Source organism: Diprion similis, chromosome 4, assembly GCF_021155765.1.
Source record: "Diprion similis isolate iyDipSimi1 chromosome 4, iyDipSimi1.1, whole genome shotgun sequence".
NCBI lineage: Eukaryota > Metazoa > Arthropoda > Insecta > Hymenoptera > Diprionidae > Diprion > Diprion similis.
Window position 1 is genome coordinate 12,618,742 of NC_060108.1, and position 27,334 is coordinate 12,646,075.

Below are 27,334 nucleotides of genomic sequence, written 5' to 3' on the forward strand. Positions count from 1 at the left end.
TCTCATTTCAAACAAACCTTCGGTTTAAATTTTTCTCTCTTCCGTCTTATCGACGTTTACTAAATAATAGCAATTGTAATGATAAATTGAAAATTAAGAAAAAAAAATGACAACTAAACAATATTATCTACAGAGGAATACATTACATTATAGAAATATAAATTTCTGTTTTTATAAATTAAATACGAATATCTTATTTCTGGAACTATAATATATGTATATATATATATATATTTATTTTTATAACTAACTACGTATCATTAGGATTTAGGCACCGTTACGTTGTATTTCCGTGGAATGTTGTTATTTCATTTTTATCATTATTATCTTCGTCATAATCGACGATTATTTACATATATATTTGTATACATATATATCTTTTTTTTTTAATCCTTCGCATTCTGAGGTAGAGACTGTGCAAGTACATAGGAATGTATTTTGTCTGTTTTTTTTTTTTTTTTTTTGTTTTTGTTTTTCTTACAAATTGTTTTTATAAAGCTTTATAATTCATCTAAAATATTGCTGTAAAATGATTCTGGGTCAAGTTTCCTTCTTTTTTCTCTCTCTTTTTAATTTTTTCTTAACTTCATTACTTTACTTTTCTCATACTCCGGTCTTTTCCATTTCTTTTCAGTCCTAAAAACGTATATTGTATATATTACATACATTGTATACGTATTTTACTCGGCGTTTTGTACTCTCATTAATTTTTTATGTGTAACATCGTAAAGTTGATTCGAAGAAGAGAATAATTTCAACGAAAATAAATGCGTTATAGTTTTACATATATATAATCCCTCTTTGCACTTTCGGTTCTTTTCAATTTCTTTCTTTCTTTCTTTCTTTCTTTTTTCCATTTTTTATCATCATTCATCAGCATGAATCTATATCAGCAACACCGAGTCTATAAGATAAAAGGAAATGAAAAAAAAAAATATATGTATATAATGTATATTCACACTGTTCAGCTATTATACATATATACATATTGTATATTTGTACACTAATTCTTATACGCATATAATTACAACGTACGCACACATGCACACTATATTATTATTATTATTATTATTATTATTATAACATACGGGTAAAAATATTATATATAGCACGCTTCGTAAATTTGAGGAACATTTGTTTTGTTTTTTGTTTCGTTCTTGTCTTTTTTTGTTTTACTTTCACAAAGATGCGTCACAAAATAATGCGTCTCTCTCTCTCTCTCTCTCTCTCTCTCTCTCTCTCTCTCTCTCTCTGTTTCTCTATCTCGCCGTTTGTTCTTTCAACTTCGTTTTTCCATTCTTGGCGTATAATAATATTGCGTATACATTGGTATCTGTATTGTCTGTGAAACGATGGTTTTAAACGAATACCTATATTGAAATGCCATTGTGTATAATATAATATACTTCGTAAATTCTTTGGACTTATTTTATAATGTGTGTTCTTGAATATTATCGTGCATTGATGAGAAAATGAATTTGTATTTAAAATATAAATGATAATTTGAAGTAAAATGGCGTGCAGGTCGAATCGGCCGATTGCGAAAAAGAAGTTATGTAATTTCGTTAGCAAGCTGTCGGCAATGGTTTTATGTTCGCAACCGCGCTCATTCTTCTCACAGGACCGGTAAGCCTCATTTCAATCTCCTCTAATGATCTTCCACGCGTTTCCGGCACGAATACGAATACGAATATCAAACCTATCAGCGTTATCACACCGAATAACCAGAAGGTGCCGTACGCACCGATCAGGAATATTATGTCCTTGAAGGTTTTTGTCACTATAAATGTGCAGGCCCAGTTGAACGCCGTTATGACACTTGCGGCCGATCCGCGGATCTTTGCTGGCAATATTTCGCCCATCATTAGCCATGGGATCGGGCCGAATCCAAGCGAGAATCCGATCACGTATACCACGAAACTTGTCAAGGGTATCCAGCCGAATGCCTCCACGTTGATCTTGAGATATCTCACGTAGAAGAACGTTCCAAGGGTGAAAAGCGTCACCATCATCGATATGCTGCTTATGTATAACAGGATCTTTCTTCCCAGTCGGTCGATCAGCACAGTTGCCATGAATGTTGACAGGAAATTCACTACACCGACGATTATCGTGCAGACGTTCTCGTCGATCGTACTTCCGGCATCCTGAGAAATCGTTTTAGAAAAGATTTTATTTAATACTGTATGTCATCTAGGTTTGAGATTAGTTAAAGAGTCTTTGCGGTTATTTGGCAAATTTATATTGTACGGTGGTAATTGGTAATTCTTGGTCTCGGGATTTTTTTTTTTTTTTTAATTATTATGTTATTTAAACGCCTCCGTAAGATGACGTTTAAGAATTTTCTTTACGTCGGAAAATCGAATGAGAAACATCACACAGTTTTATGTGTTATACTTCTGGGTATATGAGAATTAGTCGCGCATAAAACCGACGTGTAGAATTATTAAAAAAATTTTGAAAGACAAGCGCGATTGCATTGGTATACGAATAACTATGAAATTAGTTAGAAGTCTGTAATTTTTTTTAACATTCATCGTTTTAAAAGTAACTTTTGGAAATCCGTGACTCGATTAAAATCTTACAAATTTTTAGACACGATCCAAACCGGTAATCTGTGGCCAGAATTTTTGATATCCTCGGATAAAAATATTTCATAGGAAAATATGAAAATACCGATTGACAGAAAATCGTTAAGCTGCGTCTAATTGATAATTCTGTGTGGCCGATCAGTTAATCATCTGCGAGAGAATTTCATCAGAAAGTTTCCGAAAATGAAATAAAGAAAGAAAAAAAAAAAGAAAAATTAAGGAGGAACTTAAATCATTCGATCGACCGTTAGAACTACTCACCTCGAATATCGACACGGTGTAGAAAATGACGGCGTTGATACCGGACAACTGTTGAAACGCCATAAGTCCAAGGGAAATAAGTAGCGGCTTGGTGTAGGACCTCTTGAACAACTCCCTGAACGCGCCTCTCGAAGCGTTTCTCTCACTCTCGGCGTGGGCCTTCTCAATGGCGCCCAATTCCTCGGAAACATCTGTCTTCTTTCCCCTGAGCCATTGCAGCGATTTACGCGCTTTTTCCTTGTCGCCCCTGGCGATGTGCCAACGGGGTGTTTCCGGTATGACGAACATCAGGATCGTGAACGGAACCGGAAGCAGCGCGCCCATTATCGCCAGGTCTGACCAGTCCAAATACATACCGCTGACGTAGCACAGCAGGATTCCTGTAAAACAAAAGTTGGTTCAGAGTTGGTTCAGAGTTGGATTAGTATTGGGTTAGAATTGGATCAGAATTGGTTCAGAATTGGATCAGAATTGGATCAGAGTTGGGTTAGACTTGGGTGAAAAATAAACCGCGCTCAAATAAAAATCGACACTTACCGATATTTCCCAAAGCTGTTGGCATCAGTCCAAGGCTGCCACGTACTTCAGGCTGGATAGTTTCACCGAGGTAAACGGGAAGCGCAAGCGAGGCTATGCCGACGCAAAATCCGCCCAAAATACGACCGCACAGAATCATCTCAACGTTTATCGCAAGGGCGATTAGCAGATAAGCTGTATGGGGGAAAATGTTGATTGAGTAACTGATTCGCCGGGGTTTGATTAATTTGAGGGGGGAAAAAATGTTCATCTTTAATTATCCTCTCACCTCCGGTGAACGGCAATCCGGTTGCAAGAATCGTGTTTCTTCTGCCCAAGTACTCGATCATCGGTCCGCCTGCGATTCCACCGAAAAGCGCACTCAGAGGCATAACACTACCGATCCAGGAACCCTGAAATTTCAAAGAAAAGGGTTTGTTTTGGGAAAGAAATTTGACGCAAAGGACATCAATATGGCGAAGAGGCGCGAAAGCTTTTACTCCGTATGCATATACGTATATCGTTCTTGAAGAATAGATCTTTTTTGAGACATCAGATTCTCTCTGCCATGCCGTCATGGTTATCTACGTAGATAATATTGGTGGGTATCCGCACGTGTAAATCTATACATATATGTAGAAAACTCGGCCGCGGTGAAACCTCATGAATGTATGAAACAAATCAATTTCTTCTTTCGTTATAATTGTCGCTGAAATTACGCAAGCAACTTCAGGCGTCTATAAACGTACGGCGACAACTGATCGATAGACAAGATTTTTCCCAACGATAAAAATTACTCCCACGCAATTTGTATCGATTTAATCACGGACTAGTTATATTATATGTCTACGTATGTATATACAATTTTATCTTCACTTGAGGGTATAAACGAAAAAAGTTTTTTGCTCGAAGGATAACTCGGTTATCTCATAAGTTAAAATTGCAGGAAATGACTTTTAAATTTTTTGCTTTATATCGGAAACATTAATCTGTTTAAGAAAAATTCTTTCCAAAAGAATCTATCAAGTGTATTGCGAGAAAGAAAAATACTACGACGAAGAATTTACATTGACCGTTCGTTTATCCCAGAGTATCAATTGTTGAGTAATTATATTATTGGCCAATGAAACTGTGCTTCAAGTATAAGTTACGCACGTACGTGACAAATCGAGCCCCCTTTGACACGCGCCGATGACGTACAAGAATCAGGGTTAAATTTTTAACAATCGATTGGGTTTCTCTTCTTATTCTTTAATTTAAGACTTCCGACGACGAGCCCCGCCGATTCAATATCGTCTAATCAGTTCAATATAGGTAGGTATGTATAATATCTTACGACGATACGTTGTGATTATATACATATATATGTATATATATATATGTATAATAAGTATATATATATAATGCTTACGATTAATAAATTGTTACATATAATATCAATAATAATTCATTATCACAACAAGAGGCAACATGAACTATATATCGCACATGGTATTGCTGACACGATGGAGTAAAGTTAAGCAGAATTGACCGTGAAAGTTTATCACTTTTTTCGTCATTTTTGCTTTATATCGAATATTTTTATTTTTGATTGTGCATTGCTTTCGGTATAAAAATTAATCTGGGTGAGTGGGATTTTTTTTTTCTTTTTTTTTTTTTTTTTTTTGCAATATTGTTAACAATAATTTGGATTATTGAGTAGCTACGTACCATTTGCTCTGTCACTTCTAGCATAGTTTCGTTCTTCATTGATGGTAAAGCCGGCGATGTGTAGGAACTTGAGAAACCAACGACCATCGAACCCAGAGATACGGAAAGGGCTGCGATTACCTGAAATTTTGCGATAAGGGCAAAACGAAAGGCAAAGAATTAGTACAAATTAACAAATCCGTCAGCCGTGAACGAAAATAAAATATCGATCAAGAAAACCACCTCGTTCTATATAATATATATATCACTTTTTTTTCTCCTGACCTTGTTTTAGTTTAATCGTTAAATTGTTAAATTGTTGAATTCGTGTAACGATTTTACCTGGGAAAATGTCCATATTGCCTTGGGTGCGTTTCCTGGAACTTCAATGTTAATGTGAGTATCCGCTCGTATTAAAAGCTTCATAGCGTAAATCGTTTATCGTTTATCGTTTTTTTTTTTTTTTTTTTTTTTTTTTTTAAATCGTTCGCAAATCAGCTTTTATTTACCGACACTAAAAGAAGTCAGCCGATAGTTTATATTATTAAATAAAATACGAAAGAAAAGTCTTTCACTAGTGACGGGAAAAAATATTGAAACAATGAAGATACATATAAAAAAAAAAAATTTCAACCACCACGAGAGGACTCGAGAGAAAAAGGCGAAAATCAAAATTCATTCATACAATTCCCGGCGCACTTTTATTTCATCGTCTTCGAAAACTCGCAAAAATCTATTCACATTTAGAAAAAGGACTTCGGTACGTTGAATGATAAAAAACGCATTGACACGGTGTCGAGCCGGTCTCGGTACTCTTATATAGGAATCTCGATGGGAGCCACAAGTGTTCCCCCCCTCCCCCTCCCCCCCCCCCCCCATCCTTTCCCTGCTCTCCCACCCCTTGGCCACCCTTTTCCTACATAACGTTGCATACCCATTGAATATTGCATGTCTGTGTGTGTCTCTTTGGCGAAAAGCGCCTGCGCTTGCGCTCTCTTATTCATTGTCAGTTAGGCATATATTATAATAATACGAAACGAGTGTGCAAAACGGTATATAATTAGTACATAGGTATAGTTGGTGTATACGTTTTACCCATTTATTTATGAATATGTATGTATGTATGTATGTATGTATGTAAATACGCAATGGATTTTACGTACAGAGCGATGAGACTGACGTTAGTAACGTTAACGTAACTTTAATACGTCGTCGGGAGAAAAAAAAAAATTATTATTGGACAATTTTATTAGGATCACTATCAACGAGTTGTCTTTGAAGAATCAGTCTATGAGTTTGTTTCGTTTGAATAATGCTTTACTAAATTTTTGAATGTTACAAAGGCGCGAATTAACGATTTTCACAGTAACGTTAATAACTTTACTGCATCCTAGTACTTATACATAATCCAGCTCTTCTTCAACTTCGTTACATCTTGTTATTATTCGTATAATACGTAAAATCCTGTACCGACCTACCTAGGTATCTGTTTTATCATACGAAAAGTTTGCTTTTCTTTTTCTAACATAATTTTTTTTTTTTTTTTTTTTCTTTCCTCTTACAATTATCCATAAAGAATTTACTTCTGTTTCCTGTTCTCGTAAATTATTATTTCACCGTACGGAATGAGAATTGATGATCTGTAAAATATTTCTGTCTCGATTCCATGCCTAAAATCGGATTTTGAGAAGTAAAATCATTTATCACTTATTTGATATATAGAATGCATAGTAGTTTAGTATTTGTTTAATTCTCTTTCAGATCAACAATTGATCTTTCAAACAAACATGATTAATTGTTTTAACCGTGAAAATGTTTTCTCTAATACTAATCAGTTTTTTCGTCGGATAGTTTTCTTTGATGCGTAAAAAAAAAAATTCACTCTTTGATTAAAATAAAAATCTTTATACCTTGCAGGCTTCCTTACGGAAAGTAAATTCATTTTTTTTTTCCACCATCTAAATTTACTAAAATTCATGTCTCTTTTTCACTAATTTTTAAGACTAAATTTCCCATATTGGAATTCGAAAGTGATGATCATTAAATAAATTTTGGCTAAATCTTTTTCGTCTGATGTGTATATTTTTTTTTCTCTCTCTCTCTCTCTCTCTCTCTCTCTTCTACAAATACAAATTTTTCGAAAATAATCTGTCAAATCTATTTATTTATTTCTTTCAACGGGGAAAAATAACTGCGGCACGAGAATTGTTCAACCGAGCAATGCAAAAAACTTATAGGTATTATATCTGCCATAATTTTTCGTCGTTTTAAAAAATTTTTTACTGTGTTTTCTCTATTTATCATTGTTTTTTTTTTTTTTTTCTTTTCTTTTTTGGTGTTTTTTTTTCTTCTATTCGCCACAATCAGCAGATGATGCGCGTGTCGCTATTCGCTCCATTCAAACACCACCACGGTTTTTTTTTCTCTTCTTTTCTTTTTTTTTTTTTCAAGCTCACCGCAGACTTTATTCAAATGCATCTCACACACTCGTTTATGCATATATGCAGGCGTGTCTCTTTACGAATGCGTTCGCTGCCATTTGCAGATAAACTATGCATACACAACATGTGTACATGTGCGTGCGTGCGTGTGTGTGTGTGTGTGTGTGTGTGTGTGTGTAATACCTATATACCTACATTGTACGTGTCTATGAATTTACAATAGGTTAATTTGAGGATACATTAATTGACCCACCTGCGAAATGTATACGTAATACGCAGGTCTCATTACAAAGAGAGACGATTGTGTGCACAAGTGGCGGGGGGAAGGGGGGGGGGGGGGTCTCGTTTTTTTCTCACACCTCTTTCTCTGCTTCTGTATTGCAGTCGTCGTAACCGGTTTTTTTTTATATCAATGAGATAAGTTCGTTAAAAAGTAAACGAGAGAGAGAGTGAGAGAGAGAGAGAGAGAGAGAGAGAGAGAGAGAGAGAAAGAGAGAGAGAAAAACTAGTGATGAATACCAATGGTTATAATTAAATTAAGTGTATATAATGGATAATAAAGAAAGTCAAATAAACGTGACGAAAAATCTACATGATTAGGGCGTTTTTGTTTATCTTTGTAAATTTTTTTTTTTTTTTTATCTTGTATCGTTTATTCTCGCCTAGTCATACGACGCGTGTAATTTCGTACACCTATGTATACATGTAACGCGCGCGATTAGGAATTATCGTTGGAGGTAGAAAAGTAGAAATAAAAAGAAGAAGAATGAAAAACAAATGAATGAATGAAAATGGAAATAATTTCATTTCACACGAATAATCGCTATTCAAGGTATACTTACACCTGTTTATACATATATGTATATATTATGTACATATAACAATATAATGTACATATTACATGTACCTAAAACATATATAGTGCAACTTTTCGATCTTGGATATGTAATATACGTACAAAAATCAGGCCGTCGGATCAGAATTTATTTATTTATTTTTTTTTTTTTATCTATATCTTCTATATCTTTTTTTCCAAGAAATAGTCAATTTTTGCCAGGATATTTTCAATACTGATTCTGATCTCCAAAAAATGTCACCTATTTGCATACTCCGAGGTATACCGAAGCTTGAGAATTAATTTAAAGGTCGTTTTCTGCCTTATATTGCATTGAGCAGAAAAAAATCTCTACGTCGTGGGGGGAAAGGAGAAGAAGAAGAAAAAAAAAAAAAAATTTGCTAACTTTGCGACATCTTTGCTTATGGATATTTTAAATGGTAGTAGAAATCTCGAGAGATGTGTTTTTTTTTTTTGTTGTTTTATTTTTGTTCTTGAGAAATCGCGATTGGAATTTCGGATCGCCATTTGCACTTTCAATTTAAATGAAAAATATTGTAGATATATGCTTTCGATATTATGATAAATTGGAAAAAAAAATAACTATATTGATTCTGAATATGAAAAAAAAAAAAAAATTGATAAATAATCACAGTGTCATTGCAGATGATTGATATAATTTTGTGACTCATTTTGCGATCCATTTGTCAACTTAAATTACGAGAAAAATTTGATGTCATTGCTTCTGCAGTTATTTATATTCCAAATAATATTATTATAAATTGACACCGCTGCAACAGCCTTGTACTAATATTTTAAATTCATTGAACTGGTATTTAATGCAAATTCAAACACCGAACGTATAGGTGAAAGTACGCAAGAAACGAAATTGAATATACAAAACTCGATGTTCTGTCACTCGGCGATAGTGTAAATCAGTAATTGTGGCAAAATTTTCAATTAAATTCTATACTTTTTATTCGCCTGTTATTCTTATTGTTATTATTACGCAGAAACTTACTAACAAAAGCACACATAATCCATTCATATTACAATACACACATACACACACGTATAGATGTATATGGAAAAAATTACCGGGGATGTTGGAAAAAAAAAAAAAACTTAAAATTTTGATGAAAAAAACAAAATCAAAAAAATCAAAAACACAAACTTGTCTTCAATACAGTTGTACTCGTTTTTGTATAATATACGAAATACAAAATTCGATGTATATTATACGATATCGAATAATATATATATATATATATATATATGAGTGTATTTAAAATTATATAAAATTATTGTTAAGATACCTATATATTTTCTTTCGCCGTTATAACATTTTCCCGCGTACTGTACTTTCGATTTATTATCAACACTGTAATTTTTCTCACGATAAAACTTCATGACGGAATATTTGTTTTTGTTTTTTTTTGTCGTTTGTTTGTTTGTTTGTTTTTATTCCTTTTCTTTATTTTTCAACAAGATTATAATTTTCTCAATATTGTGTTATTTACTCGTCATGAAAACAATGACATTCATAATAATTATTGTAGCAAAATCCGGATATAAATGCAGAGGTATTAATTATTATCGCGTATTGTCAAGTTCTGCGGTTGAAGTCACTCTTTCAATTCGATAATCAAAAAGGTCGATAGCTCGAACCAACAAGCTCGACCAACTAGTCGAACAACGCTGTCGTCGTTCGTATATATCTATCGGCCATCGATTAAAAAAAAAAAAGAAACGACAAAAAAGCAAGAAGAAGAAAAAAAAAAAAAAGAAAGTCCGAATCACATAACAACAACGGTAACGATAATAATAAAAAAATTTACTCCAAGCAGCTAAGGTATACCTATAAGAAATCGGGAGGGGCGAAATATCGCTTCGTTTCGGACCGGTGATGAAGTTGAAGAGTGGGAAGAAACCGATTGAAAAAAGAATCTCAGAAAAAACCCGCGAGACCGAAAAAAAAAGTTGCTTAAAAAAAAAAAAAAAAAAAAAAAAAAAATAAAACTACAACTTGGAACCAATCGCACACAATAATTTGCATATACATACATGTAGCTTGTAAAAGTGTTTCGGGCATGAATGATTATTTTTTTTTATTGGTTGTAATATGTATATATATATATATATATATATATGACAGTATTTTGATAAAGAAAATTTTTCGTATTTCTAAAACCGGTGAAAATAATGAAAAATAAGAGTATTGTGTAATAACGAAGAAGAAGAAGAAGAAGAAGAAGAAGAAGAACAAAAAACGAAAAATGTAAAATAAATATGGAGAAAATATGAGAACCTTCATCGTACTGATTATATAGTTTTTCTCGGTTTTATTTTTATTTATTATACTCAATAAACTGATTTTTTAGCTAACCGATAAATAAACGAAGTGAAATAAGAATAATAAAATTATCGTATTTATTCTTCTTTTCTAATATACCTTTTAAACACACAGATTGTTAATATCGCAAATAAAGTCACGTATTATATAAAAACCCGGAGGCGATTTATTATGTTTGAGGCGGTTTGAATATTTTTCAAAAAAAAAAAAAAAAACAAAAAACAAAGTGGTAATTTTTTATTTTTTTTTTCTATGTACACACATTTTGAACAGTGAGCAAAAACGAGTTGTTTGTTATTTTTTGCACTGTATAAGTACAAGGTTTACTGGTATGTGCTGTTTATCTCACTTCTTATTCCTTTTGTGAAGAAAAATCTCTTTTTTTTTCTCTCTCTCGTCTCTCCGCTTCTAAGCTTCCAGAGCTCTCTAGGCTTCTATTCACAGCGCTTGAAGCGCCTCGGGCGGTATTAATATTGAAAAGTACTCAAAAAGTTGGATCACACCTTTCGTCATTGGTTTGCCTTGCCTTGCCTTGCCTTGCCTTGCCTTGCAGACTTTTTTTCAGACCTCCGTGTTGCATGCGTGAGTCGTATAAGCAAGCAATCAGTCGGCGACTGGCACCGTTCACAAGTAAAACGTGGCCCTCAAAATCTCACGGGTCGAAACCTCTCGAGATACACACACTGTCAAAAATTTTCTTTATGGAATTTTTTATAATATTGTATAGTCGAAGTTTTATTCGCATAGCGGACGCGGAAGAGTAAATAATCCAGAAATGCAATAAATTTTCTTACAGTATTTAGTAAATTTGAATTACTTTTTCACTTTTTTCTCCTTCTTCTCATTATTGTCATTATTATAAATATTAGTAAAGTCGAAAGATTTTGATAAAAAAAAAAAAAAAACAATTAAAGGCAAATACCTATACACATAGTAATTTATTACGTCGCTAAAACCGAATAGATTTAAATTTGCAATCTGATTTAGTAAATTGGCAACTATTTTTCTTTTCTTTTTTTTTTCTTTTTTTTTTCTATTTTTGTTCACCAAATCTGCAGTTAATTTATTATAATCATTTCCTGTATGTTTACTTAGAAATATTCCATCGTTCGTATGACGTACGTGACACGTGACCTGACGCTGAGTATATATACTATTTACACGCATACATTGATAGAAATTCACGATGACGCGATAGAGAATCAATATAGTTTATACGATCAATTCATGCAGATGCTGTTCACGATTGAACAAACATACGTCGTTCGAGATTCGCGACGATTCTTGCCAATATTATGCGATTTAATTGTGATTCTAACTGTACGAGTCAGTGAAAATTTTCTCAGTGTCCAGGGAATCCCAAATTTCGGATCATTTTTTCTACCTTTTTTTTTTTTATTTACCGAATTTTAGCTCTTTTTATGTTTATTTAAAAACAATTAGCAAAGCTTAAATCGCTCCGATTATAGACAAGTTTAAGAACATTTTTTCAATCAATGCGTTAAGCGGCAATTGCAACTAAGAATTAAAATTGTTTATTCATTTATGGGAGAAACTGACATCGTATACAAGTTTTTGCACTCTTCGGATGTTCGCTTGAAAATTTCTCCATCAAATTCGGTAAGCATGCAAGTTTTTCTTATCTCATTAAACGGTTTTTTCTGTTCTTAGTCTTCTACTCAACATCGATTCCTGTATAAAAATTTTATCAGGCTGAAGTTCTTATCGAAAAATTTGTTATTTTTTAAACTTTGGAGGATCACCTGAAGTTCAGGAAACTTCTTGAGTTATTCTAAATGTATATAAAAAAAATATTCATTTTCGTTTCAACGTTTCCATGCGGTAACGTCACCAATTAACTTCAGCCTCGTAAAATTTTGCTGATTTTCACTTTGAACTCGCGTATTTTCGTCTCTATTAATCTCTGGATCTCGATCCTGATCGATAGCTTGCTGACCTCACGCGAAGTGAGGTGAGCTCCCTTCTAACTTCAGCCATTAATTAATGGCTGCCCTAAATCTTCGATGTGTCAGTTGCACGGTGTAACAGGTCAAGTTTGGCTTTAGCCATGGCGAATTTTATGGGACCTTGATCGATCGTTAACGAGTCTTATAAAGCGTGTATCACGGCCGATTTTCGATGGCCCAAGTTCCATGTCCGCAGCGTCTCCATTATTCATGCAAGAATATTTATGTACAAGCCGTTCCACGCCATTTTTTATATAGTCGAAACCCTTGAGGCCTCTAAGAGCTCTATTTTTTTTTATTCTTTATTTTATCACGCAAATTTATCAGGAAAATTTTCTCCAAGTGCTGAGAGCAGAAAGTGTTGAAAGAAAAACGATTCCACAATAATTATATCAAAAAAGAAAGAAAACAAAATACGTAACGGTGGATCTAAAGATTTTTTATTAATATTAATTACCCAAAAACAGTTGCGTGAGTAGATATAAAATGGAATGACCTTTGGTTTATGAGGCTTCGTTATTATTTATATCACGTGTAAGAGTTTCAATCCACTAAAAAATTGTAACGTTAAAGTTGTTAATTTTTTAATCAAACTTCTCCAGGTATTAAATTTTTTCTCGATTCCAACGAGAATAACAAATTAATTAAACAAATTGTATGACTTCGATTCTCGTTAAATTCAAGTTTGTAGTGTCTACAAATATTGTTTATATAAAAAATAAGAAATTGTTGTAATTGACTGTGTTTTTTTACTTTTGTCTTCTAATTATACATTAATAATCAATATTTAACCAGTGCTGCACCGATTAATTTTTTCCGCTCTAGTTTTTCTGGGCCATTGTTATTCTCGCGTAGTTACCATTCCGTCCTTCGCCTTTGTTTTCACAGTTTTTAACAACAATAAAGCTCCCCGGTTTCATGCAGCTTGTACGCAATGTGGTTGAAAACGATATTTCATGCAGACTATAATAATTATGCATGGACTTGCGTGAAGTGTGCATCAGGCTTGTCAGGGGTAAAATACCAAAGAAAGAGAGAGAGAGAGAGAGAGAGAGATATAAACGCAATATTTTGTAATAAATTTTAATGATACACAAAGAAAAATTTCATCATTTGTTAAATGTAAAACGTTTATTAGAAAAAAATATTACCTTATTTGTTATTTGGGATATTTAAAAGAGAAAAAACAAAAAAATTTCTGCAACAAATTCTTTAACCAAATCGAAATGTATATATACTATATTAGAATAGACAAATGATGTTGAAAATGAATATCTCACAACCTCGAATGATGATCTGCGTACCTATGATATAATGAGTTTGTACAGCCTCGCATGCGTTCGAATTGCGCAAAAAATGGGGGGGGGGGGGGGGGGGGGGGACAAAAAACAAACAAACAACATTTTTTCCAACGTACATACATAAGAAAAATTATACAATTTCGTGTATATACTCGTAGGTATATGTATAATGTGTTATACAGGTATGTGTATATGAACCTATATACCTATATGCACGCGGCCATTACTTACCGCGTTCGTAATAACGGTCTTTTGAAAATAATTTCCTCGCTCATGACGACGCGACGTATACTAAAAATGCTAATTGCCAAGCCCCTGAATTATTGACTGACTCGTGACGACGCGTCTCAATTTTTCGTTTTTTTTTTTTGGCTGTCTCTTTCTCTTTTTATTCATCTAATATTATTGTAGCTGAAACTTTTCTCTTTCTCTCTTTCTCTCTCTATTTCTTTGTACAACTAATTCGTTGCCGATCACAATACCGTGTGATTTTACGGATATTAAGGAGACGCTAAACAGGTAACAAATTTAAACGTTTGAATTATCTAAATTTTTACACGCACACAAAGACAAATATAATAAGTCGAATCATCATTATTTTCATTATAATCTATTAGCAGAATAATTTGTATATATGTATTAATATATATTTATTATATATTAGAAGGGAAAAAAAATTGTGTAAATTTTTTTTTTTTTTACTGCCTTTGGGACTTGTTTGGACGGACTTTAGTTTCCATCATCATCGTCCGATGAAATTATGTCTTCCTTTTATCCGTATTTCATGTTTCATTATTTATTTACAGACTGATTAGTCCTATAAATTCGGCTTGTTAGATATTTATTCATTTTCTTCAACGGTCTTATTTGTTTCGAATTATTACGATTGCAAGGGTTTTATTTAGTCTCTCTTCGACGTTTATTGGTTTTCGGATTTTCGTTGTTTTTCCTTTTTTCTAACGAAATAAGAAACTTCGACTCACGATGTTATTTACGAGAACTGCACGTTAAGTAATTCTAACCCAATTCATTTGGATTGATTCTATTTAATGTATTCCTAGATATTGTTTTGAATAGAGATGGAAAGATAGTTTTTCACAACCTTAATCAGCTGGATTTTAGAATCAACGATTTTTAATCAAAGAATGGAAATCAGATAATCGTATTCGAGTGATGTTAATTATATATTCAATTACTGATGATTGGATCACTATTAGTGCAGCATTTTTTGCTCTTTGAAGCGATACGATTACTGTAAAACTTACTTGTAATATGTGTAAGTCTATTCGATAGAAATTGCGGTTCAAAATAGTATTTAGAAAAAAGAAAAAACTCTTCAATTCCATTCGAATTTACGTTAACCTCAACCTACATTTGAAAGGGTACAGAAAACACGCGTTCTAACTGCATGATGCTCAACATGTTTAATTCTGAAAATTTCAGCCCTTTCATAGAAAATGTTTATCAATATTTCAGCGAAGTATTTTTTATGGCGATTAAATATGGCGAAAGAGATGTTTTTTTAATTCAAAGAAATGTTATTTAATCTACCTAAGAAGTGGTCCGAACAGTGATTCGTGGTTTCAAGTTAATCGAAGTTTATTTGATTAAGCAGAAAATTAATCTTCGTACTTGATGAATTTCAATAATTTTGAAATTCCGATCTTGAAGAGTCCCGAACGCGCCAAGTTTTGAATTTTTTCGCGAATTTCCGGCTTCGTGAAATTTCACCACTTTGATTCGTTCGGAATTCTCGTCATTCTGATTTTCGGTTTTTCTGATTTTTTTTGTTTACACTGTCTTAGTAGATATATTTTAATTTTCGAAATTCCACTCTATCGTAACTTGAATTTTGGTTATCTCGCATTTCGGAACTTAAAGCCGTCGGCTTTCGGACCGTTCGAAACTTTGTTGGTCCCTAAAAGTTTGACTTCTTCTCTTCAACTTTCGCCACAAAATAATTCGGATTTTAGAACTCTTAAAATTCGGAACTTCAACGCCGCTCCATCACACTTTTTTTTTCCACATCAATCATAAATCTTCTATTCACAGTTTGAAAATTTATTTTCATTTTCTGCCCACAACTCTATTTCGCATAGTCGAAAAACGAATAACAAGATAGTCTCAAATTCGATCTTTTCACCATTTGGAAACGCACCCTTGACATTATAAACCCTGTCTTCACCACTATTTCCGCACCCTGCGGTTTAACTAACTTCCTGAAAAATCCTTTCGTAAAATATAAAACTTGAACTCACCTGAGCGAGGTATCGTGGCCTGTGTCTCTTGGTGGGAACCTCAGCTTGAAAATAGGTCTTGAAGGGAGGACCGGCGGTCATTTTGACCTGAAACTCCTGGGAATGAAACATCTTTTCGGTGTCGCTTTGTATCTGGTGTTGATGGTACTGGAGCAGCGGATCGAGCTGAAGCTTGTACTCGCTCTCCTCGTCCTTGCCGCAGTCCTTCGCCGGAAGATCGTATGTCTCCGACTTTTTTAGCCCCTTATGATTACTCAGTAAATTATCGGCGTAGTAATTACCACCCCCGGGGTTTTTCCCCCTCTTGTCAACCGACAAAGTAAGCTGACTGTTGAACGGACTCGCGTTCGTTGCTAGGGTTGAATTCGAGGCACAGTCGTAAACGATGTTGGAATCGGTTGTCGTCGATCTCGCGATCGTTGGCACCTTCGTGTATTGCTTCGGCAATATATTTCGCTCCTGCAACGATACAGCAAAAAAAGCACAATTTAGTTTCCCAAATATTCAGTTCAATATGGATATATATATATATACAATTTTTTTTCTAATCACTAAGTTGGGCAAATATCTTATAAGTACAGGGTGGCCATACACATGTGAAAAACTTAGGAAACCTGGATTTTTTATTTACCCATGGAAAAAACTGTGAAAATATCAATTTCTTATCATGAGAATTAGAAATGATTTTTTGACGTAACAAGTTTACTTTTTTAATTGACTTGAATTGACTTTGGTTTTTTTTTACGTTATATTGATCTTCAATTCAAATCGAATTTGAACGATTATAGTTTTAGTAACTTGTTAGAACTGGGAAAAGATTAGGAAAAACTAAGTTTTAGGTCCTGGTAAAGTCTTGAAATTTTTTTTCCCGAAAATCTATGGCCACCTTGTATAAACACAGATAAACACACACACAGACACACACGCACTTTATTTTCCTCCCTTCGACGATATATTAGAATTTTATTTCACCTTCGACTTGCAGTTCAGAAGCAGTATTACTCGTACAAGGTATCAAACTGAGGCACGGAAGCGATTTGTTAAATAGAAATGAATAAGAAAATATGCGCTTCTTGTATTTATATTAACACCCTCGGTTTTATCGAGAAATTGTGTATCGAGTGTATTGGATAAAACTTGTAGAATTAGCCAATCGGAATCGAGTTGTCTTTCGCCACGAGAACGATGCGCGCTCACTGTCTGCGGTTCGCGGGCTGGGAAAGATTTTACTTTTAATGATTTCTTTAACTTTATACGTCTTTACGGCACCCTGCAGATAACCCTTTGCTCTCGAGTGACGAACTTTGAGATCTTGCGCGTTTTCTTCACAATAATGGTAATGATAATAAGTTGCGATGCCGCTGTGTGTTTTCTGTTTCTCTCTGTATAATGTATGTATGTATGTATGTATGTATGTATGTATACATGCCTTTGACATTTGTGCATATTATACTCTTCAGGTTCTTTTACAAGCCGTTATTCTCATCATATCGCGTAAACAACCCACACAGCATTATGAAAATTAACGTGTGTGTATAAAAATAAATTGTAAATTGTATGTAGAAGGAAAAAACGGAGAGAAAAAATATCGTTCTCAATTCGAATTCGGTTCATCGTCGTCTCCGCATTCTTTATCTACACGACATTGACTGTACTAATTTCATACACCACAGAACCCATCTATATATGTATATAATATATTGTATGTATGGATGTAAAATATTCTTCTCTTTGACACACAAAAAACAAAAAAAAAAAAAAAATTATATTTATATGAAAAGTCGACGGATGTAATTTTTCATTTAGACGGTTAATATTCATCATTTTTTCATTTTTCATGTAATTTATTATTAGGGATTGTTGGAGAAACGATATACGATAAACGAGGACGGTCCAGACATCGCGACTCGGTTTCTACGTCTGATGTTGTTTATAAATTACGTCACTATACGTATATTTAATGCTCAGTTAAATATTATTTGCGTGTGTATAATAATGAGGCCAGAATGCGAGAATATTTTTATAAAAATTATTATAAAATGGACAGAAGAAATTAGAAAAAAATAAGGCTCTTATCTAGTTTTTTAATCATTCATATTAACGCGTGTAGATTTTTCTCAGTAATGATTGAGAAGAGATCGACTAATCGGCTGATAAATAACATCCAGAATTTTATCTCCTAATCGCTTTTTCCCGCCACGAATTCGTGCCGCATCGGTTGCAGGACTTCAGGCGTTTGCGTAACATAATTATGACTATCCAACACTCCGCTCGTTTTGTATGAAAATAAAACAACAAGTTTGTCAAGTTTTTCCCGAGATTATCGAGCAAACGATTTTTACCTTCATTTTCGTATTTTCTTTCGTTTCATTTTCTATTCAAATTTCGTTATTTTTTCGGTTACTTTGTAACCAAGTAGGCAAGTGATAATAAACTAAATAATGACTACGACACGTGTCTCTTCTTTTTGCAAGTTTTTCAAACGTAACAATTTTAAAAGCGTAATGTCGGTATTTTTTTTTCAATTTTTTTTACCATGCTGTCGATAATAATTCTTGTGTATTAAGGGGATGCTCTGGTCGATTCGATTTCAACGTTGATCGTTGACGAATTTACTAAAGCAATTTCGTAGAATACGTGATATTTCTTTATTTCTGCGTAAAGTAAAAATGCGTTGGAATGTTTTTGTTATGAATTTTCTGTTCTTTTTTTTCTTTTTCGCATATGAAATACGTGGACTTTGATATTGGGGACATACATACGTAAACGTCGAAATCGATGAGAGGACCCCCTCAAAATCAAATACAAGGAAAATAATCTTTTGGCCTACATTCTGAGTGGTAAATAACATTTCTCAAGTCTTATTCCGCATATTATTAATACAAATTTTAATGAGAAACTTTTCTTGGATATTTCGGTTACAAATTCTCCGACGTATAATTTAATCTGTGATAATATTTTACTAATCGATATGTTATTCCTCTTTGTACAATTATTTATTGCACATAACTATGTCGCATAATTTCACCAATTGCATGTGCATAAGTCAATTATGGCTGATTTTATTTTAGGCATTTGAAGCTTACAATGTATGTTTAAAATTTATGTACATTGTGACGAATAGTTGTTCCATATATTATTACATATTTGCATATAAGTTTGACGTTCCAAATGCATTGTCATGCTGTATAACTATATGGTGAATGAAATTAGCATTGTTTTCTGCAACACACGCGGATAAAACAAGTATGTAATTATGTATATAATACATAAATTCGGTCAAGCGTTTATAATTTTAAACCTGTGAAAGTTGAACTTGAAAATAGGGAGAGAGGAAAAAAAAAATTTTACAAGTTCATTCATTCATTTGAAATAGAAATGAAAATATAAATAAGATTCTAACTACGTCCCTGCAGGCGCGTTTAATTTGCACGCGATTTTCAGCGTGACAGTTTTTTGATCTCGATGATCTGGCCTTGTCCTCGAAATCAAGGTTGACTATACGTATAATGTATGTTGGAGAGATGAAAAATGGCGAAAAAATTTAGAAAGTCATGAAAAACGAGGTAGAGAGAGAGAGTGAGAGAAAGAGTCAGAGAGAAAAGGATGCATGTAGATAAAAATAACTAAAAGTACTGCAGTTTCTAGTAATAATCTTCTAATATAGATAATTTTTACACCCACCCGTGACTCTCTGGTATCATATTATTATTATTATTATACTTCAATTTCTCTCAGCTGATCGCGAAACGTGAACTTTGTCCGGTGCTTTGCATTGCAACCGATATTGTTTTGCACAACGATTCGTATGTTCCGTATAATATTGTGACATACTTTTTTTATTTATTTTTATTTTTTTTTTATTTGCTTTTAAAATTTGTTATTCAACTTATCTATTTATTCATTTTTTTATTTAGTTATTTTCAAAATTTTACGCAAGTATCATAAATACTAATAATATAAACCCTACAGAGGTAAACGTAGTAAATTTTTCGTAGGATTGGAATATATAAGAAAAGGAATTAAAAGAGAATAAATAAAAAAAAAAAAATATACGTAGGGACTAACTATGAAAAGTATTTATTAATATTTTGGTTCAAGTTTGTATAATTAGTTACATTATAGTACTTCGATTGATCAATTTTCATCTATTCTTGCCACCTTTTTTTAATATCCTTATTATTTTACCATTCGGCACGATAACAACAATCTTCGTATTTCTTGTGTATGTGTATATATATTATTTACATATTTATAGTTACTTTATTCTCACATTGTATTACAAAAGGTGCATCGAAAGCGTTGATAATCGATTAATTTCGCCAATCCGCAACGTAAGGTGACGCATGACGGTGTCTAATGAAAAATAAAATAGAGATAAAAAGCATTCTCGGACTATTCTTTTTCGTTGAAGCGTTATGGATATAATAATAGCCTCATGCTAACCTTACACACTATAACTCTACTATCGTATGTACTATTATATTATTTTCATTGCATAACGTCATGTGATTAACAATGAATATGAATTTAGAATGAATTGTTACACACTTGCGAACCAGCTGCTGCCGCAGCACAATTCACATTCACACCTTTAAAGGTCACGTTTTTTATCTTTTCTTTTTTCTTTTTTTTTCTTTTTGCGTTATTATTATTACTATTATTCACCTATCGTGCCTACATAAGAATGCAGAGAAGAAAGCTCGATAAACTTTAGATTGATAAAAACCGGAATGAACGAGATTGAAGTTAGTAACGCCGATGTAACGAAATACTGAAACTAAAATTATTGTTTGGAAAATTTGGAACGAGTTTAAGGTATTTAATTTCCAAAATCTGAATACACTTTACTTAAAAATATATATATATATATATATATATAAAATCGTTATTACATAATAATATAATATAACGATTTTTACTAATAATGAATCGTTACATTAACTTTACAAACTTCACACTCTTGCAAAAAAAAGAAATATGTATAAAATTTCTTTCTGTATAATTGAACACTATTCTTCAATATTTGCATGTGATATCGGGAACGATCTGGGAACAATTTTACAGAGTTAGAATACATCCGAAATCGATTCTCTGATCCGAAATTAATCCAATCGCAGATTATATCTGTGTTTCATATCTATAAAGTACAATGTCTATTCAATGCATCTAATTAGTGCCGCGGTTCGATGGTCTGGAAAAATTTATTGCAAAGCTGTTGAATATATGGTAATAAATTGCGTATTCATGTTTGTTTTCGAGCAAATATCGACTCGTTTGAAGCTTTTAATAACACACTTAAATCGTTACAAGTGTACGACAGAATATATGACTGATAAAATTTTTTACCTTCTTTATATGCGAATTTTAATAATGCAAATAAACTTTTAAGATCGCGGTATATTCGTTTATACAATATCGCTTATTCTCGTATAATAATCCTCAAATTTTATTTGCCTTATACCTACTATGTGTACATATAATACAACGATGTAATCGAATTAAAATGTGTGCGTCTCTGTTTTTACAGATTACGTATAAATGAAAAAATGTGGCATTACAAAGAACGCAGTTAAACCGGATTCGAGTATGCAAATAATATCCTGAAATTGTGCAAAGTGCATATGAATATCCATAACGTCGTACATCAGAAAGAGAGAAAGAGAGAAAGAGAGAGAAAATTTTCGTCGCGATCGTAAAATATTTTATTTATAAATCATCGTTTACTCTATGAACACGTGACACTTGTACGGCTAAAAATGAATGGAATTCGCGAATAGGTTGAGATTTTTACTTGAAGTTAAAACAGAATCGAGTGAGACGTTTAAACGTTGGTAAGACTGTAGAAGTCGGATTTTTTTTTTTTATCTACTAAAGCTTTGGCCACAATCGCTAAATTATTCAAATTCACGGCGAAAATTCTTTCAGCGGAAGGATGAGAAAAAACTGTGAGAGAAAAATTTTAATTACGACTCGTGAAATTCCGTGTCAATTTAAGATCTGTCCAAACTTGCGTTTTACCCAATCTATTTGAATTTTGAATAGATATTTAAATTAAATGAATTGACGGAAATAAATGTTCGTTGAAAAATTCGACTGCCCATGGATCATGGGTTTAAAATGTTTAAAAATATCGAGACAAGAATATAATATGCAGACGCTGCATTCGGATTTTTTTTTCTTTTTTCTTTTGATAGATAATCGTGATGAAATGGATATCGTTACAGTATCGGTTTCAATATTGTATTGTTGAAATTACAAGAAAATATGGTGCAAGTAACTGCATCGTGTGTTTATAGTCATAAGTGCTACATTTTCTAGTTATTGCAACAAAAAATCTGTTTGTTTAGTGACCGTAATAAAAAAAAAATATCGAAAACGATAAATCTTAACGGATATCTATTCTGCTGCTTGCACGTGCTAATCTAATTTTCATTTTCTACTCATATCTAGGTATCATACTTTTCGCTTGCGTTTAAGAATGAAAATATTTCATGTCTGGATATTAATCACATCTTGAAATTCATCTCGGTGTGAACACCGCATAAATTATTGCCTATATTCCGCCGTATAAACTTCGAAAGAGTTTAAGGGGCTGCCCCTGATCGATTTTAACATTGTCGTACATATCTTCAGATATCAAAGTCCACGTATTTTACACATAGAAAAGGATTTAACAGCGCCATTCTATACACAATTCTGAAGAAAAAGACTCTTAACGCATTTTTATTACACACAACAATAAAGAAATTGCACGAAAACTACAAACTACGAGTTTACTATTTGCGATTTCGTAATTTTCGTACCATTTCTTTATTGTTGCATCAAATGAAAATTCGTTAAAAGTCTTTTTCTTCAGAATTGTGTATAGAATGACGCTGTTAAATCCTTTTTTACGTGTAAAATACGTGGACTTTGATATCTGAAGATACGTACGATAACGTTAAAATCGACCAGGACACCTCCTTAAATCACAATTTCTCCTTTTCTCTCTCTCTCTTTTTCTCTTTCTCTCTCTGCGCTCCTGCTTACGATTAGTCATGATTGAACTGCAGGGTATTCGTCATTAACGCTGAGACTGCCTTAAACCGAATCAGGCCAGCAGTCCAGTCAACTCAATTCTCTCACTTACTTACTTCGTTTGCAGGATTTTTCCATCGTTTCACAGATCGAGCTGAACCGACTCGATATGTATAACATGTTCACACACTGTTGTAAAAATCTATCCGATCGATTGATCGATTTCTAAGGAATCTGTATTAAACCGAAACAATCACTAATACCTAAGAAAAATATTTCATTATCCTCGTCTGAAAATCAGCAATTGAAATAAATATCTTCAGTCGATGATCCTGTTGACTGTATTTTGTTGAAAATTATCAGAATTATTTCAATTCTCGATTTACCGATTTACCGATTTACGATTATCAAATTAGCTGCACTGCTTTACCGATTCGGCTAGTTTCCGATCATTGATCGCCGGCGAACTACCGCGTATGTAATGCGGTTTTGAAACAATTTCTCGGTACCGATGTTATCATCCAGGTATAATTAATTCTCTACGGTGCTAAAAATACGCACACGATACGCGTGAAACGATCAAGATCGATCACCTTTTACGTTACACCAACGTGCGTAGTCTTGTTTGTTTCGTCGATCGTTAGTTCATTATTTTCTTTCTCTCTTTTTCTCTCTCTTTATAATTTTCCGATAAGAACATTACGGGAATTGTCGTTGCACCGTAAACGTTATCACGGTAATTATAATTTTTATCATTATATAAACAAGTAAATATATTTTCCTATTGCTTAACACGTTCTCGAGTTGATATAGTTACGATATAAAACGTCCCTGCAATTTCGAATTATCATACGCTGAGAAGTAAAATTCTATTTCTTATAGTTACTTCCAAAAAATTCAAATAAAATATAGTTACAATACTAATTTACATTTCTACCCTTCACGTATCTACAAAATGTATAACCGCACTTTTCTCTTATGGTAAAGAATGGAAAAATAGTCAAGGAAAAATGAGAAGAATAAAACGATAAAAAAGAAGAAACAAAAAATTTAAAAAAAGAAAAAGAAAAAAAAAAGAGGATGACGTTTTTGCGCATGGCGAGTCGCAGTAATCCATAACCTGCCTCAAACCGTATATATATATATGCATAAGTAAATCTATGTGAAATATATGTCAACTGCGTAGGCTGACAGGCAGCAGACAAATTAAGTCGGTGAGAACAAGAAATTTTATTTTTCCTGGCAACGTTCCGTCGCGATTCAAACCCGATGATCAATGATTGTTTACGACAATGTATTTCCGTTGAATTCAAAACACGATGATACAAAGAACAAGTTTTGTTTATTTATCGCAGTTTTGTCCAAAAGAAGGTAGAAGGAGAGAAAAAAAATTAAATAAATTAAAGTCGAAAACAAGAAGAAGAAAAAAATCTGACCAAAAAATATTTGTTGTTTGCTGGTAAATTTAAATAATATACTTTTATATTTAGATTCTTCAGTAAAATTAAAGTCGATAATATTTTATCACATCTTTCCTCTATTCTTTTTCTACACTCGTCCTCAAATTTATTAACATATTTAGTTTATTATACGCTGAGTGCCGGTACAAAGATTTTTTGCTTCCTCTCTTTTTTTATATCCCGTTTCATTTCGCGTCCTTGCGACGATCTCGCGTGATGTCAACAGAAATCAATATGCGAAACCGACTTTATTTATAATAACTTATGTCCGAACACATTATGCATGAAACAGTGTATAAATATATAGTATACATACATACATACATACATATATATATATATATATATATATATATATATATATATATATATATATATATGTGTGTGTGTGTGTATAGCAGGAGATAAAGTAGACAGGCGAGAATGTATCGGTAGAAAGGTGTCGGGTTATATATATATATATACATGTGTGTGTGTGTGTGTGTGTTTGTATCGCTGATGGACTTTGGCGATATATGCCAACGCTGGAGAAAAGTTGCAAGTCTCGTGTAATAGAGAAAATTACAGTCGTCTCAGAGCGCAGGAGATGCGGTATATATATATACACCTACAACTACACACGCAATCCGATGCGGTTAAGGATGTATCCTCAGACGTACAGTCCGGTAGAAAATTTCTGGTTAGAATTAAACGAAAGAATTGTCCGTATCAATTAAGCGATACGAATGTATCAGGAATCAGTTGATAACCCAGAATCGAAAAATTGAAAACTGAGATCTTGGTAGTTGGAATGTATGATGTAATAATGGATATATCGGATATTTAGTAATCGAGCAATCGTTACTGAAACCCCCTGTAACCTCTTGATTATTCGATTTATGACGTTCATTCAAGTACTTTTTTTTTTTTTTTCTCAAATTCAGTTCGATCGACTTCCGGTAATCACATCCCTGAACCGCTGTTTCGTCGTTACATTTGCCATCGTTCCAAGCGTCTTAAGGATACTCATACGCGTGTACAGTCCGTTAAAAAATATTACCAAGCAACGAATTAAGACTGGATTGAATTTAATGGGAATTCTGTAGATTATACTTCTTTGAAGGAAGAGTCAAATCTGAACGGTGGAACCGGAAAGAGTCGATATATTGTTATTGAACCGAAGAATTAATGTTGGATCCTTGATGTTGGATAATCCCAGGAAGACGAAAGCGTTCGCCTTTTATTGCATATTTTCGCTCTCATGATTTCCCTGCTTCACGATGGTGGCGGACGGCAATGTCGAACCAACTACGCACGTAGCCGAATACCAATAAATGCCTACGCCATCAATCGATGTGCGTAAATACACGGTTTTGGTGTATATACAATGTAAATTCAACACGTCAGAATGTCGCAAATCTCTATGGTAATTCGCAATTGCGCAAATATCATAACTATATACATAAGTAGCGTAGCGAAAAGTGTTACATCTGCTGTAAAATTAAGTTGAAAATTAAGTGAAAATAACTTGACCTCCGAGAAAAAGAAAACATATGTGCTGATCGTCACGCCATAATTCCCGCCAATTTTTTATCACGCCGGTTTGTTAGGTTAGGTTAGGTTACGTCATCTTATCGAGAACGAAATTATTACTCTTTGGGATGATCTTAGGATCTGAAACACGAAACGATTCAAAGAATCGATTTTTCTTCTTGTTTCACTAATTATAACAGCAATAAAAGCTCATCAATCGTGAAGTCTGCTACAGATGCACGACTAGCAGTTGTTTCAGTTACTCCCATTCGAGTCTTCAGACGCTGTCATCCTGTTTTTCTTTTCAGTTTATAAAGTTCGAAAAAAAATGAAGATTTCATCACGTGAGTGGAAAAAATCGACAACAGAACTGAAGAAAAATTTGAAAAATCGACCCTATCGAAGACGTTCAAGCGGTGAAAAATCATTCGGTTTTATCGGAAATTTATTATCATGATTCGTCGGGGTGGCTTTTTCGGCGGATAATTTCGTGTTTGCTGCACTCGTACTTCTGCTTGGACCTCGACGTCCCAGCGTTGGTGTGTCGGAGACGGGCGCCTACCAGTGGAACTTTCCAGTCGACGGAACGCGACCGCTCGTTTCGCTCACGTTGCAATCCTACATTAAAGTAGCACCGCGATATCAAATTTTGCGCACTGGAGGACGTCCAGGGCTTTAAATTGACGAATTTCGACGCGTTTTGCCGACCCTCAAAACCGTAACGGTTCTTCTCATCATCGATACGTTGCTCTACTGTTTTTTTTTTTTTTTTTTTTTAATTCAAATTCAAATTTGGAACCCGTTTCCCGCTTTTTCACACCTTTGCCTCGCTAGTTTTTCCAACACTTATATCACAACCTTGTGACTGAAGAATAAATAAATCTGAGCTATAACGTACCTTCGAGTTTGAGAATATTAAGCAGACCGGCCATGGTTGCAGCATCTGCCTCCTCTGGGAGGACGACATCTTTCCCGCCTTTGTCGGAACCGCTTTCGTCGATTAAAATCTGCTGCGCCAACTTTCAGCTGGACTTTTCTCCTCAACTATATTCAAGCTTCTTCTTCACTCTTCGCCTTCACGAAGTCACGATTAGTTTGTTCTTAGTTGGTGTCGTTTTCCTTTCGACGTT

General features: G+C 33.5%; 2 protein-coding genes across 4 annotated transcripts in view; one reads left to right on the top strand and one right to left on the bottom strand.

Moving 5' to 3' along the window:
• Positions 1 to 27,334, top strand: part of LOC124405135 (RING-box protein 2) — a 49,028-nt gene that overhangs the window by 3,413 nt on the left and 18,281 nt on the right. The window lies entirely within an intron of this gene.
• On the bottom strand, positions 582 to 27,245 carry LOC124405121 (facilitated trehalose transporter Tret1-like). Of its 3 annotated transcripts, none has more exons than XM_046879769.1 (7): positions 27,103 to 27,245; positions 16,213 to 16,671; positions 5,079 to 5,198; positions 3,658 to 3,781; positions 3,390 to 3,563; positions 2,853 to 3,232; positions 582 to 2,147 (listed from the first exon to the last, which is right to left on the bottom strand). In XM_046879769.1, the coding sequence occupies exons 1-7, from the start codon at positions 27,169 to 27,171 to the stop codon at positions 1,566 to 1,568; spliced, it is 1,908 nt and encodes a 635-aa protein (XP_046735725.1). In that variant the 5' UTR covers positions 27,172 to 27,245; the 3' UTR covers positions 582 to 1,565. The 3 variants fall into 3 exon arrangements, with proteins under 3 accessions (XP_046735725.1, XP_046735726.1, XP_046735727.1); XM_046879770.1 differs by lacking the exons at positions 16,213 to 16,671; positions 27,103 to 27,245 and adding exons at positions 5,400 to 5,440; positions 9,668 to 9,770; XM_046879771.1 differs by lacking the exons at positions 16,213 to 16,671; positions 27,103 to 27,245 and adding an exon at positions 5,400 to 5,571.